The following is a 16471-nucleotide window of genomic DNA, read 5'->3' on the forward strand; positions in this document are numbered from 1 at the left end:
CTCGCTGCTAGCACCTATGCTGTTGCCCTCCGGCGTTCTCACTAGGCTACATCGGAACAATGGGTCTGATACAAAAAAAAAAAAAAGCATGTTCAGTGGGGTGCGGTTGGCTTCACATACCGTTAATTTTCCGCTCAGCTGGCTTATTGATTAAGACTGCAATTACCACCTTTTTGCAGTAGGTGTGTTATTAAAAGACCTTCTTCTCCATTGTTGGCCAATAACTAAACTGCGCCCGATCCCAAATACCATCGCTCAGCCTTGAGGGACAAGCGATGGAGCCGGGGCAGAGAGTAGGTCTCATCATCATTAGCAGAGTAAGGGGAAATGGGAGTTACAGCGGCGGAATTAGAGCCACTACCTCCAGGGGGAGCCAAGTGAGGAGCGGATGAGGTCGTGTGTTTTTTAGCGGCTGACAAGGACCAGTCTTTAACTTTGAACACTGGCGTCTCTCTTTCAGGGTGTCGAACAATGATTAGAGATGCCTGGAAGACAAGTGGCTCTCACAGGAGCATGTACCAATCAATGTTCCCACTGACAGAGGATACGTTACAGAGTAAATGCCCTCAACAGGCTCATGTTAATTAAATGCAGAGATTAAGTGTTCATTTGGTTCCCAAAAAGGGAGCATACGCATTCACTGACAGCGAAATGTCAGGTTGATTCTATTATTATTGACCCATTAGTGCCACATGAACATGGATATTTAAAAAAAATAAAATAAAATAAAATAAAATAAAGGGTGAAGAATCCCACCTGCACCTGCAACTGTCTCCAAACTCAGCTTATTTTACATATTGGCTGTCTGCTCACCTAGCGTGACCAAAAAGAAGCTAAACGTCTCAGTGGAGGCCAAACAGCTACCACAGCAAAGAAACACAAAAACCCTTCATCAATGCAAATGGCTGCTAAAATGACTAACCCTCACACAAGACGTTTAAAGAACTCAGCTAGAGTAAATTATATTTCACTGGAGATCAGCAACTATTTTTCCCCATGAGAAAAAGAAAATCATTACGCAACTCTTAGATTTGTTTGTCATATATTCATGGTAGAAATTGCTTATGGGCGGTCTGAGGAAGAAGCAGTGAGGCGATATGAAAGCTGCATAATTGCGCAGCAGAAAGTTAAGAAAGAATAGTCAGATTGCAAACTTCTCACCATTCTCAAACTTAAAGCCATTAGTGACAATTCAAAAGTACTGTTATCAGAACATAACATCACCACACATAAACACCAGAAAAGGATCTTAAATATGCAATAAACTAACACAGACAACTATGCCGTGGGTAGGTCACCAACTTCAGTTGATGTTAGGTTACGGGGACTGACACAACCTGTAATGCATGTACAATACTTAATTGCGCATAACTTAACTTAAGTTAACTTTTGACCCCTTGTGCCTATTTAAGCCCATTAATCTTTTTCTATTCCAATTCCAATGTTTTTTTTAACATTAATAAAACAAATTCACGTTTAAAAAAAAAAAAAAAAAAAAAAAGGCAAAAAATAACCAAAAATAAAATCCCCTACATCAACCTTGTTGACCATCAAGGGGTTTTATAATCATCTCAATAGTTTTAATTTGAACTCCTGAATCTGGAATTTCTCCCTGTGAGATCAGTAAAGTATCTATCGATTTATTAGGGCTATATATTGGCAGGAATCTTGCGATATGATACATATCCGATACAGTAGTGGTGATGCGATATATTGCGATACTGTAAATTCAACATGAACATGACATGATCCATCATTTTAAAGGGGAAAATCAGATAATGCTGAACAATGTCATGCGCATGAAAATGAGTTCATTGGTTATGACGTCAGCCCTTAATCAATAATTCCTGTGTGCAAAATGAAAACACATGCTGCAGCATATCCAAGTATCCATGTATTAAATATCAATAAAGACAATAATAAATATTACAGCATCATCATTGCAGCAAAAATATCGATACTATGTCGCGGAATCAAGTATCGCGATATTTGAACATATCAATATTTTCTTACATCACTATATATCTGAAATGTTACGATTTGCACACATAGGGTTCATACTGGCAGAAGAGAGGTAAAAAAATTTTATATAAAAAAATGGAGACATGATACTTATGGCCAAGAAAAGAAAACCAGGAGAATAATTATGGCACTGAAATGTTTCTATTGACCAGGTTAACAAACGTATTCCCACAATGACTGTGAGAATATATATATAATATATTCTACGTACTTCAGAAAGTGTGATTCTTGGGCCAATATGTGACGTCTGTGGCTCAAAAATAAATACATAAATAAAAATAAATAAATAAATTAGACCCATTCTGCTAGAATGTTGACACTGACAAAACACTAACACTCAATGTAAGGTTTAATTTAACTGAAGTTTTCTTCTCTTTTTAATGATTTCAAACTAAAATAACAGGAACCCTGTGTCTCTAACATGAAACAGGGCGACTAATTGTGTCTATGAAAGACGGTGGAAATAGTGACTTTTTTTTTAATCCAAGAAATATAAGACCATTTGAATTCATGGGAAAGCAACAATTTAATGAATAACAGAGCTGGCAGAGGTCAAGAATCTTTCCATCCCAATCTCATCACGCTTGCCTGTACACAGCTGTCCTTTTTGCATAACCACCCAGCAGCCCTTTGCCACTTAATGATTAAAAAGCAAGCAAAAGGGAATGCTCGATGGAAATGGACTAAAAACCGGGAGTGTAATTGTGCCTGTGGCTCCAGAAGCATCATTGTAAGCTGATGGGGGGTAAAAGACATCCTCAGATGAAAGTAGATTTTGAACAGTTCTTGAGCCCTGGGGGGCGCTCCTTAATGAGGCAAAACTTTAAGTACTGAATAATAAATAATAAAAATTGACAGTCATTTAGCTTTCAGTCTACCTCTTAGAGCAACCCATTACACATCATTACTCTGACTGTCCGTGGCGTGAACAGTAAGTATGGCAGAATATGAATATTGGACCCAGGGTGGGAGGCTGAGGCGCTTACTGGAATGTGTGTTCCTGCAACGATGTTGAGCCGTAAAAAACTGATAGCACAGTGATACCACTCATGAGCAGTTTTACATCTTCGGGTAGTTATGGCAACATTCAAACGCTGCATGTTAATGCAGATATTCAAGACAAGTGACCCTTTGTTTATACTACAACGTCGCCATATTATTCAACCCTCAGGTCAAGGGTGTGCAAACTGGTCCTTAAAGGGCCGGAGTGGTGTAGGTTTTTTTTGTTCAATCATAAAGTCAATTGCCATTATTCAACTTACGTAGCTCAACATGGCTTTAAGCTCTTCATCACTTCTCACTGTGATTCTGTCACCGACTTCATCTTCATCTGAAAACACAAACAAATTTAAACACATTCAAAAGAATGCAATATTAAAGAGATATAATATAAAGAGAAACAAATGATTCAATTTTAAAAATCATGTGCCGCTGTGCCTGGTCGGGTGGAACAGGATAAGAGAGGGCTGATGACAATGCTTGAAAGTTCATTCATTATTTTCATATTGTTTAATCTTATGGAGATTTGTGACTATTCACGTAGTGTTATTAATCAACCTTTGTGGGTTTGTGTGAGTAAGCTGCTTTGTCAATTACATTTTCAAACACAATTTTGCTATATATGCAGGCAAAAATACATTTATATGGTGGAAACAGTCAGCCATATCAACAAACCTCTTGTGATATATGGTTTTGTTAAGTTTATATAATTACAATATATTATTTCGGTCAGACAAAAATAAATGTCCCAAGGCTCAAAATGCATCAAGCACCTTATGTAGTCGCAAAATACGTGAAAATGAATCAAATGCTAAAGGTTCACCAACAAGTCCGCATTTACCTGAGCCATGTGATGTGATGTATGAGCCTGAAATACTATATTTCCTTTTGTCCAAACAAATGCTTCCCGAGGTGCATTCTTAGAGGCAGTCACGTTACTCCTACCATAAATAATAACGCATTACTTTCTTATCAATACTCAATAATCAGTGGTTATGATGCTGTTGGTGACCATTCCTGGGTAAAATGTGGTCAAACTTAATGAGACAATAATACGTACTTTGGAAGTATTATTTACATGCCAATATGCCACTAACACACGGACAAACAGTGTAAATAGTTTATTTACAGTGATATATATAGTCCTCATTCAAAAGTGTGACTGTTGACGTAGATGCCTTGTTAAAACAGTCATTTAAAAGTTCAGAAACTCCGTAAATATTTCAACAACCAAATATAGAAAATAACTTAGTGGAGATATTTGAAGAGTCAATTAAAAGAGAGAAGTGAGGGAGGGCAGATGACACTCACATTCAAAGGCAGAGACGGTGGACTCAGGCATTATGTCTTTGATGGCAACCTGGGATATTTAAAAGGAAAGCACATTCCGTTTAGAGAGTCAAATGTGTCCATCCAGCGGTCTGTGAAATGAAGTGACAGTTAGCCATTAGCATGAAGACTTACCAGCAAGTCAGTGAAATTCAACAGCGACGGACAGTCAACCGAAGAATCCATATCTCCCGCCGGTGTCTTTATTCGGATGACTATTCCTTCAGTGTCCATGATGTTGACAACAGCGAAGTCTAACATGAGCACAAACAAGAGGAAGCAAGCTTCATAACAAGGTCTGCTAAAGCTAGCGAGCTAACTTCCTGTTTGCCAGCATCCTGTTCACGACTAGGAAAACAAATACAGCCAGACAGCCCTCCACGTCAAGCGCACAGCCTGTCACGTCGTCATCACATCAACAGTCTACTCGACGCAAATGACGGGTTTGCAACTTGTCAGGTGCGAGTTAGTGGCGGTGAAACGAGTTCAGAAGAAATCAAAACATCAGCTCCAGCGGCGCATCGGAAACAACATCCGAGTAGGCCGTTTCAAAATAAAAGAACTAGTAAAAGACGTTCAACGGGAAATATGTGGTGAATCAAAGTCTCTGTTGATAGATTTATACAACATGATTCACATCAGTGACGTCATTATGTATGTTTAAGACACTCAACTGAGAAGCCTCAAAGAAAATTATTCATTTTCCCTTTTCTTTAATGGAGTGGACCATTATATTTTAGTACATTATGCCCAGCACCTATACCACTCACTAACTTGCTCAACATTAACAATGTACCCTTATTTCAAGGTTGAGCACTCCGCTGCCTGCTCCCAGTCCCACTGAGCCAGGACACTCTGACAGACTCACTGGAGCAATTCCTTCTATCCCCTCTGCCCACTGCTGTCATATTGCACAATCGTACAGTCTTTCTTGGGCATATTATTGTTATATTTGTGTTGTTGTTAATTGTGCAATATGTTGTCGCATAATGCCGTAGTTTAGTGTTTACTTTGCTGCTGTCTGTCACCAGTCAAATCTCCCCTTTGTGTGACAAATAAATCTACTCCCCTCTTATCTTAAATACATATTGCCCATTGTATCCAGCTCAGTTTATATATTGGATCATACTGTTTTTAAAAATGCATATAAACAACAATGAAAAATAATTGGAATCATTTTAGGGATGACACGTGCAACAAGGTTCACAAACAAGACAGTAATTTAGGGGTAACCAAAGTGTCGCTGAATGGGCTGCAGCGGGTGCAGGTTTTTGTTGCAACCCATCGAGTACACACAACCTCACCCATCAGGTGTCTGAAGACAGTTGCTTCTCAGACCGCTGCTGCTGATTTCAGCTGACACCTGAATGGTTCAACTGCGCTCCATTGGTTGGGACAAAAACTTGCTCCCACTGCGGCCCTTTCTGGAACACTTAAGCCGCCACTTTAAACAGCTACACAGGATCATCCTGATCCCACCTCCATGTTCCTGCACTTGGTGTCATCTGTGCTTCATTCTTTCAGCCATTTCATTTGGTTTTGTTACATCTGTATTGGCTGCAAGAAACAGCTTCCGAAGGAATGGTATCTGCTAACACCAGATAAGGCAGATTTTTATTATGTTTTATACAATATAATCATCTTAACACAATAAAATCTCATGCAGATCACGCTGCTGTGAACTCAGCTCCTCTGATCCTTACATTTACCATATCAGCCTTGGTTTGTGTGTCGCAGCTGAAGCCGTGAGTTTACCTAACTGTAACAAGAGAGTTGAATGAATTAACAAGTCTGTGTGATTAATGCCTCCAGCAGCATTGGCTCGTGATGAAAAGCAGAGGATCTATATGGCATTTTGTCAACCCTCCTCTCCCAGGACGTGAGGTTAGGGCTTTCTGCTTCCAGGATGAGGCTCAGTCAGCAATCCACAGTATCAGAAATCAAACTCCTGCCTTAGCTGGGAGGAGAAAGTAGAAGAACAGAAGCACGGCTGACTCTGTCTGGTAATTAAAAGCCACTTTTTACCCGGCTCTTCCCTATTCTTGGCATTGACAAGCTGCTTAGCCCAAAGAGAGCCGGGATTGACTCTAAATATATGAGACACACTTATTTAACTTTCTCAGCGAGGAGTGGAAATCATGTCCAAGAGATGGGCATGTCCAAGGAACACGCTTCTTTTCGTCCGTTTTTTATGTCTTCAAATGGAACGTTGTATGGATCCCACCTCCCTGTTAATGATAATGATGATGATTATTTCATTAGTCTCTGTCCAACACATCGGCTGGGTTGTTGTGTTTATCGATTCACAAGCCAACGTCAGCACTGTCTTGCATTTAATGCTGACACGGGAGATCATGACTTGGTTTAGGTCTCCAACTTTGACCGCCGCCATCGAATGCTATCTACTAACCTTTAATCTCTGGGGCTCCCTCATGTTCAGCATCATCACTCACTGTGTAGGTGAGATCGCTTTGAAGCCTACGGTTCCAGCTCACGTGAAAACTCTGGCAGGCTTCAAAGTTCCGGACAGGCCCATGTCCCGACTCCGGCAGCCCAAACAGAGACGCGCCTCTTCAGCCTTGAAGCTGTTTATTGACGCTGGCGGTCCAGATCAATACCATCTGACTCAGATGGGCCTTCGAAGGCACAACTTCAAATTGAGGTCACGAAATGTTGTAGGTTATAGCTTGTCTGCAGATATGAATCGCACCGGTGCAGCTGAGAGCATTTGTTACACCTTCCTTTAACTTGACCTGTGATGGAGCACACGGAGGCATTATGAGGAAACGCAGACAAGTGCAAGCAAAAGAATGGATTGTGTGACTACCTTTCACCTTTAATAGCGGCATCCTCGCGATGTGCCTTAGCCTCACCTCTGAGGCCTCCTTTATGGCTGGATGTTGTTTCTGCTGTTTCTAATAAAGAGGAAATATTGGTGCCTTCCTGACCTGCTCATGGGGACCATAGAAAAATTTATGGGGTGTGTCCTCGGCCCGGAGGCTTGCGTTTGAACTTAACAGCTTATAAATCACACATCAGCAGTTCACCACTGGCTCGCGCCTCACACTCTGGTCAAGAGACGAGGACATTCCTTCATGGAAATGCTCGGCCGACAAAACTAGGAAAATACAAGGTGGAGTTTCATAGGAAGATAATTAGATATTAAATGATCCTAATATTAATCTATCACTAATCGAAGGGCAGACAGCTACATATGACATATACATATCATTTCTTCCTCATTTCTTTCATTTTCACGTTTCATTTTTAATTAAAAATTACACTATATAATCAGAAAAAAATCAATCCAGGATGATCAGTCATTATGTTATTTATCTGACTCATGTTATTTATCCATTTTATTGTCATTCTTTACATAACAGGCCGCCATGTCTTTATGCTAAAATGTGAGCTGATGCAATTGGCAGTGTTCACCAGCGTCCGCATTAGTAATCGATTCACACTCATTTTGCTGCATACTTGTTTTGTCTGGTTTCAAAATTCCTGCTCATTGAATTCAGAATTTATACTTTCTGCTGTAATCTACCTTTCTGGCTGAATTCCAAACTGCATAAACACAATATATAATCTATTTGTTTAATTATTTGTAATATAGTAGTTTATTAAAATAAAAAATATAAATAATATATAAGTAGATATAAAAAAAAATATGATACCAGTTCAGCCTGGTTTTGATGGCTCTATATACCACATCTTAATGACAAAAAATTGAATCTAAATATGTAGTAGAAACAATCTTCAAAGTCTTAAAAAAAAGTATTAGTGCCATCTGTATAACACTGAGTTTCTTACCAAACTACTCAAATGCTGTGTATTCAGGCCGGTTACATTTAAAACTGGCTGTTATATGTTATTTTATTATTTACATTTAGCATTATGATTTTCAAAAACACTTGAATCCACTTGATTGAAATGCATTTATGAGTTTTTCTTTTTCCTCTACAGTTTTTCTATTCTATTCTCTGTCTCTCTAACCTCATACGATTATTAAAAATTAAAAAGTTCAAACATTTTTCATATAAAGTGTCAGACTCTTTACACACTTTTGCTGTCTGAAAGACACACCTCCAGATCCTAATTCATTTATACGTGTTTGCCTTAATTTAAACTGGAGGCGCCGAGTCGGCCATTTAGAACAGAGCATCGATAACAACGGCGTAACTGTATATACAGCACACGTGTGTGTCTCGGTGCATGTCTGTGGCTGAGGTGCATGGTGTCGTATGGCCTGTTTGTCAACTGAAATATTCATCAAACAGATCAACGGAAAGTCTGAGCCTATTTTTCTGAACTGACAACTGCTTGTTAAAAATGTATGGCTCGGTGATTGGCGGTTTTCTCCCACATGTAAGAGATGCTTTTGCCCTTTAATGAGTTTCAAGTTAGCCGAACCGTGGAAGGAAAACTATGAACAATAATGACAGAAATGGTGATCGGACAGGGTTAAAACAGATTTGAAATCCTTTAACTACATCTGAATAAACCAACCTTGAACTCTTCATCGAGCCCAGAAGAACCCAACGAAAAGGTGCTACATGTTTTATATAATTCATGGAAAACAAAATTACGTTTTCTTTGAGGTTGAATTAGATATTTTTTTCTGATATTTGGAGACAGATGTGATCCTACTTATCAAGGGTAGACGCAGGCTTTCTCGCCTAAAACATTAATTTTACCCAGTGTGTCTTTCCATAATGCCCCATTGTGGGGAATAACAAAGACATGGAAATAAACCCTCGCGGGGTCTTACCTGCACGTAGCAGCCCACCACTTTTTCATTAAAATCTGGATTCGTGCAGCTGAGGCTCTGGTTCGCCACAATGTGACGGAACCGTACAAGGGCAAACACGTTCGACCTGCACCCAACCTTCAAACGGGCTCCTGTAGACAGATCTGTTTGGCTTCTCAAAACGTGTCGGACATTGTCATTGGCCTTGCACTGCGGTTTTCTCTGACTTGCTTTGATTAAGAATGGAGTAGTCTAATGAAGCCAAATTCACACACAAATTCACAGTCTGTTGACTGAAAAGGAAATTCTCTTTCACCCTCTCGTGGACTCATGTACGTTTCTGGACAGTTAAGGACGTCACAGTCTGTGTTAAATTGCTGCCTTCTCCTGTCATTTTGATTTTGTTGGTCACGTGAGACTAATGTTGGTATTGCGGTCAGGTAATTGAAGTGAGTGAGACCGACCTGTACCTGAGAGACACGGAGAGGAAAGCAGCAATGTAATTACAGGTCATAAGTTTACCACCTCAGAATCGCAGGGGGGGGAGTAAAGCCCGTCAAACATCCTGGCATATTCTGCGACGTGACGCCCAATGTCAGGTGGTTTTTCCACACAGTCACGGACTCCAGTAATGGAAAGGAGAAATGAAAGACAGTGTATATTAGCAAATGCATCAAAGATGTTGACAGAGTACATCTATATTTTTATGATCTGAAATGTATTTCTTAAGAATTAAAGATTTACATAGGCCATTTCATGCAAAAATATTAGCCAAAAACTCATTACCCCAGAATTGTTCAGGTGTCCACCAACCAATCATCAACTAACTAGAATATAAAACAAGAGAATTTCTTGTTATTATAAAACATATTATTCAGTATTATTGATTTGGCTCTCGCTCTTTTTGTCTCTTTCATTTGTGTTGGATGTGGCCAGTCAGTTATTAAGGCCAGTAACTGGTTCAGGACGAGTTCCTCCATTTGTTTTCAGGTCATGTCTCCACCGGAGCATGTGCAATTGGCCGAGCTGGTCCAGGGTGAAAGGTCAGGCCTTTAAAAGGGAATTACTTCATTGACACAATAAGAGATGACACTTTATTTGACGTCGGACCACCACTTTACTCCTTTCCAATATCCCGGCCTGCCCCACATCCTTAACTGCTCCCAGGAGAGCAGCAGAGGTGTGTGTCCACGAGCTCGGGTGTGTGTGCGTGTGTGTGTGAGCTGGGGTGTGTGTCACTTGAAGACATGTTTATTATATGCATGTGTGTATCGATAAGTGAGTCTATGTGATTATTTATGCTTCTCCCTGAACATTCGGATTATTCGTGTAGTTTGTTTCAGAGGCGTTTCCAATTGACTATACTTCCAATGCGTATGTGTTTGACTACATATCACGGTAGGTACATCGATATATCTCTCATTAATAGGTGCAGCAAGGCCTTCAAATAAGGAAATAAATTGTGTCTTTTTAAATAAATAATTTAAATATAAAGAGTGTAAATGCATCTGTAAATTGAATTTAATTGGCAGTTTGATCAAACACCAAGTATATAGATGCTGTATATTACAGCACAGTGCATTGTGCACCGTGCATGTCATGTTACACTGAGGCTTTTGTGCGTACTGTATGTGCGGAGAGCAGCTGAGACTGAGCGAGTGAGTGACTGACAGCACACGTGTGTCTCTCCCAGGAGAGTTTGGTGAGGACGCACCGTCAGTCTGGCAGGTCATTATCAGAGTGTCACACAGCGGCGTGACAACCACTTCCTCCGAGACACAACACACACCCACGTAAACACCAACCCCGAGTCATTGAGGAACGTCTATCCAAGCCAATCAATCCAGCAGATCAATGGCGGACCAACTGGCAATCCTGGGCAATCAATAGGCTCCTTGTTGCGCGGCTCCAGCAGTGCCACGCCGGCGATGGCACTCAATTAAGCTGTTAATTGCGGCGTTAAGCTTTCTCAGGTAGTTTCCCCAGACGGTAATGGAGAGACGATTCGGCTATCGGCATCACTTGGCTAAATTTCATCACAAATCCAAGTAATGGCCAGGGCTGGGAGAGGACAGGTCAACTGGTGAGCCATCTGCCAGAGGATGCCGTCGTGCAGATACTTGCTGCGTAGTTTCAATGAAGTCGGGAAACAAGTCTTAGGGGTCACACAAGGGCTTATCCTGAAATATAAATATCAACGCAACGCAACCAACAACACCAATGAAAGCAAGGTATTACGAGTATTAGAAAGTAGAAGTGCACCCACTGAGCATAGACTCAGCTCATTTCTACAAGTAGTGATTTTTCTTATCAACCACCATTGTCCGTATTTATTCTAACAATACAGTTCGATAGTATGGAAGCTCTGAACTGCCGTGGTAAGTTATTTTTATTTATGTATTATGACGTTTGTACATCGGACCAGAGACCGCCGAGTTGATGCACCTGTTTCTCAATGGACTGAGCATTTAAACGCCGGTCTGCCGGGCCAACAGGCCAAATGAAATGAATTAACTGACATGCCTTTCACACTTTGTCATCCTGGAGCTTCTGACAGTCCGCAGCTTCTCAAGGAGCTGCGCAGAGTACCATCGTGTCCGTCCATTGGGAAGCAGGTGCTGTCGGAGCATCAGCTCGACGGTCTCCTACAAACTCGTACAAACATGTTTTTTTCCTTGTATGAACCTAAATATCCAGTAGGAACGAGATAATACATAAATAAAAATAACTTACCATGGCAGTTCCTCCTCACAATATTACCTTTGTATAATGTGGCCCTCAAGGAAAGTGAATTGCCTACCTCCGCTTTAACATACATGAAGGTGAAGGCCCCCTAATCTAGGACAGTCATGATGATCAATAAGTCGATTAAACAAATTATAACAAATAAAAAAATAACATGATCTTTTTGATCATCTTTAATCGTTTGATTTCCCCATCTGCTGTCTCCAACTGCAGAAGGCCCCGTGCAGAGTGAATCCTCCTGTCAGCGGGAGAAGACGGAGGATCTCCGGCTCCATTCGTAACACAGAGGAATGAACGGAGTGAACCCTCCTGTCGTTCTTGTCAGAGTCACTTGTCTTGCAATGAAAACACAGTTTAGGCTCCACAGTCAGAAAGACTCAGCAGAAAGATGTGTAGAAATAAAGGGAGGGGGAAAAAGCATAGTTACATAGGTGGCTGGTGTGGGAATATTTTGGTGGCAAATCCAATGATGAAAGTCAGCAACAACATGGATGCGCTTGTTGTGTGTTCCAGTTATTTTACAACATTTGAAAGTTATTTTAAATACATTTGTGAACAGTGGTAAAAAAAAAAAAAAAAGAGTGAGTGATTACACGTAGGAGTGTGTTTTGTGTCATCATTAAATAAGTCACTTAAGTCTCAAAATATTGCTGACAATCATATTGTTTATCTGCTATAACAATTAATTGACCAGCAAAATTTGAGCGGGCGGCAGCAGCACAACTTTATTTGAATGTCCAAGGCAGAGGCGATACAATTTATTAGGTATGAAATGATTGTTCACTGAATGTTAATGAAGAGCTGTTTATGACATTGAGCTCGCATGTGTATGAAGAGAGATATTACAGCATAAACAACACGTCTTGTCTTAGTGCACCATCCCTCCCTCCTCACACACCATCAAAGCCGTTTTCATTCAGCATGGAATGAAAGAAACTCTGTGTTCTGCTCCTAATTTCCTTTCCCAATCACATTAAAAAGTGTCCTCCATTTCCGCAAACGACTCGGAACACAGCGTGACTGCGTCATCTGCTTCAGGGGGTTGCATGGAGCCGCACCAAGGCCCGCGGCATCTTTCCACTATCCTCTGCAGCTCTTTCCTGAAACTCACTGTGAAGCTACTGCACAGCTCTGTGGCGCTTTGGGAAGGAGTGCTGGGGTGCGGTGGAGCAGGAACATTGTCGGCAGGAAGAAGCAGCACCGCCGCTCCCGGCTCTGTGAACAGGCTTGCCAATGATTAAAACAGCAAGGTGTGCAATACAGCGCAATGCAAAGTGTTGACTTCCATATGGGCCTGGGGAGCCTCAGGCTCTGGCCACAGTGGGCCTCTCCCTGCACCCACTGTCCCCTCCATTCTCAGTCCTGCCATCCCCTCGCACTCCCACAGTCCCCAGATGGTTAAAACAATTTTCCGGCCCTCTGTCTCTCTCTGCTGCGGCCCCACACTCCACAACCACAAAAGGGCCCTGGCCGCGATTCAACCGTTTACTCCAGTAATTAACAGCATTCGTACCACAACAATTACAGTCACGACACGCGCACACACACGCATGCTCAGCGTCGACGCTGTGAATTCAAAGGTAAGACGGGAGCTGCATGAAAAACTGGAAATTGCACGAACACAAAGGTGAGAAGACGACGCTGGCACCACAACAACGATGACCTGATAATTTGCGGAGACAAAGCTCTCCGCCTTTCTAGTGGCCAAACACTGTAATTACTGCGGTGACAGAAAATCAAAGGCTACTTTGTAAGCAGCAGCGAAAATTTACATCTCAGGCCCTGAAGCTGTACGTCCTGATTACAAACGTATTCAGTCAATGCACTGCTAACTGCTCGCCGTAAACACGGCCTCTCCTGAAGGGCTACATAATTGCAGGGACAAATTAAAAAAACACAGAAAAATAAGGGTTCAATTTCACAAGACTGTAGCGTTAGCACTAATGGCAGTATTATCAAGCAAATGTCCAGTGCTTTTGTTGCAAAATGGTGCACTTCACACTGCACTTGTGTCAAATGTACTCATCAAAGCTGCTTTGAAAGAGAATGTTTGCTAGCAACAGCGGACACATGGATGCATCTTCAATAGCCACGGTTTCCTCTGCTATTATTCCCCTATAATCATTGGATTATTTTGATTTGATTCATTTAAACTCTGTGTCTCATGATCCAGCCGCTCTGACTTCCTGCTCAAATTAGACAAAAAAAAGGCTGCTGGTGAGACACCAAGCATCACATCTGTATTTATTCGATCCACGCGGAATTCTCCCTTCTGTCCCCAGCGCCCAGCGTGGCCAGCTTGGACTAACAGTGATTTATCTCGGTGACACTTTTGGCGTGGAATCACATGCGCCCGCTGCCAGAATCAATGTGGCTAAAAGAAAATTCCCCTCAGCACAACTGTCATGCATAAACTACAGCAGCATAAACGCAGCAGCTCCGGCCTCAGAGGTTTGCTGAGTCGGCTGGGCTGGAAATAAGATATAAGCTGTTTGTTAATGCTAAAGAAAGATTTTCTTGCCTGCACAATCTGGAGAGGGACCCATCACTGAGGGAGAGAGGCCAGATCCAACATGCAACACCGGCTTCTACTGACCTCTAACGGCCACTGATAGAAAATCCGCGTCCTGTCAAAAACGGCCATCTATTATCTGGTCAAAAAACAGTAGGAACATCCATAAAAACCAACCCATCCAGATACAAATATTTTTCGAGTATATCACTGAATATAACGCTGAGTCGCTTAAATATCGACGACAAACCTGAACTTTTTCCCACATACCATAATGCAACACACATTAATATCATATTGATATTATTAATATTTACATAGTATTTACATTAATATAACGCAGTTGTCAGTTGCTGGTAGATGCATTAACATAAAAAGGGGAAACATTCTTTTCCAGCTAATTTCTTACAGCACAGTGCAAAGTATCAACATGGTATTATCAAGACTACTGTACTTACCAATTACTTTTTTTTAAAGCATAGCCATGTTTGTCCCGAACGAAATTTGTTAATTGTGATTTTGTTCCTTCATGAGCGAATGCATTTCTTTAAAATCATCCACTTTAAGGATTGGCATGTGAAACTAAATATTCATCTTTTTTTTGTTCAATTTTGCGGATATGGCTGAGTAGAGCCATAAAAATGTAATTTCTAAACACAGATTATATATTGCACGCAACTACATGGACAGGTATTATTACACTGGCTACCGACAGTCAATGGACAAGGAACAGCTCAGCAGCTCTTAAAAGACAAATCTTTCACAAACCCATACAAAAGCACACCTCAGTTGTGGGAGCACCTTTATGAATCTTTTTTTTTTTTTTTTACCAAAAGCGTTTTCATTTGGACATTTTCATGAACTCTTATGACAAAAACATTGATGTGTGAATTCATGTCAATGTTGCAGTTCAGTCTGAAACAGACTTTAATGTGCTTTCTGTTTCCAATAACTTACTATTTCAACTTGTGGCAAGTGTGTTATATACACTGTATTCATTAGACAGTATACATTGTATATGGGCTCTTCTATGCCAGACTTCAAGTGATGGCTCGCATTGCCGACCCAAACATAAGCAGCACCTGATAGGCATCAATAAAATCAAGAGAACAGCAATTTATCATTGACGTTTTGTCCCGCGCAGAGCCTCATGTAGTTGCTGTGTGGTTAATGTAAAACAAATGTGCATCATGTCAATTATTTAAACACAACTTGGGGAAAAAATAGGCTTAAACTTCTTAATTATTCTTGTTCACACTGCATTTCCTGTGCACACTGTCGCCTTAAGTGCAAATAAAGTCTCCCATCTGTTTGTAATTACAACTACATAATTTCACTCATTGTGGCTCGTCGTTTTGACTGCACATTCGATTAAAAGCAAGTGTGGAGACTGTGCTTTTTATCATCGCTGCTCATGAGCTCATACTTTTTATGTGAGCACAGAATGTTGTGGATTAAAAATTACTTATACCTGTACAACCACACACCTCCCATGGTCCAGAATTCCAAGCTTCATCTCTTGTACTGTTCACATACTCCACCCTAGAATGCAATGACATTCGACGGTTCCCCACCTTGAGCCATCGAACTAGCGCTCTAATTTCCCTGTGGTGTCCATGTGTGGTACAAGCAGGCCTCGTGGTGGGCCACCTCCATAAAGATGGCTGAGAACCGCCATGTAGCATCATTTTACTGCATCTGTATGTCAGCTAGCGTCGCTATGAACCCCAGGGCAATGGTGGAAGCTAATGACGGGAGGATGATGGTGAGGCTGTACGGCCGTAGAAGACAGTTTCCATTGTCTCGCCAGATGTTAAACATCTACGTGTGCATGGATCAGTGACAGGGGAGCCTATAGACATCAAACCATGAACCATAAAGACTAAAAATGTCTCTGTTTTCAGCAACCCACCCAAAATAGATCCTTTTTTTAAAGCACCTCAGCTGAAAAACGGTCTTCAATCTGCCCTTCAAAGTCAGAGACCTTGGGTCTGACTATCTTGCCGTCATGTCCAATATGAGGCTGCTGTGTTCATTTGTCTTGTAGAAGACGAAGGAGGAAATTTGGAGGCTCCATTTTATCTGTCTTCCTGCTGGGAATGGGGAAAATTTGT

General features: G+C 41.1%; 1 protein-coding gene across 1 annotated transcript in view; it reads right to left on the minus strand.

Moving 5' to 3' along the window:
* Window positions 1-4873, minus strand: part of map2k5 (mitogen-activated protein kinase kinase 5) — a 40845-nt gene extending 35972 nt beyond the window's left edge. Inside the window, exons 1-3 of the mRNA XM_053864461.1 lie at window positions 4486-4873; window positions 4333-4381; window positions 3285-3352 (exon numbers count right to left, since the gene is read on the minus strand). Of these exons, the coding sequence (XP_053720436.1) occupies window positions 3285-3352; window positions 4333-4381; window positions 4486-4611 (243 nt within the window). The 5' untranslated portion in view covers window positions 4612-4873. The remainder of the gene's footprint in view (window positions 1-3284; window positions 3353-4332; window positions 4382-4485) is intronic.
* Window positions 4874-16471: the final 11598 nt, after the last annotated feature.

This window comes from Synchiropus splendidus, chromosome 5, assembly GCF_027744825.2.
Source record: "Synchiropus splendidus isolate RoL2022-P1 chromosome 5, RoL_Sspl_1.0, whole genome shotgun sequence".
NCBI classification, from domain to species: domain Eukaryota; kingdom Metazoa; phylum Chordata; class Actinopteri; order Syngnathiformes; family Callionymidae; genus Synchiropus; species Synchiropus splendidus.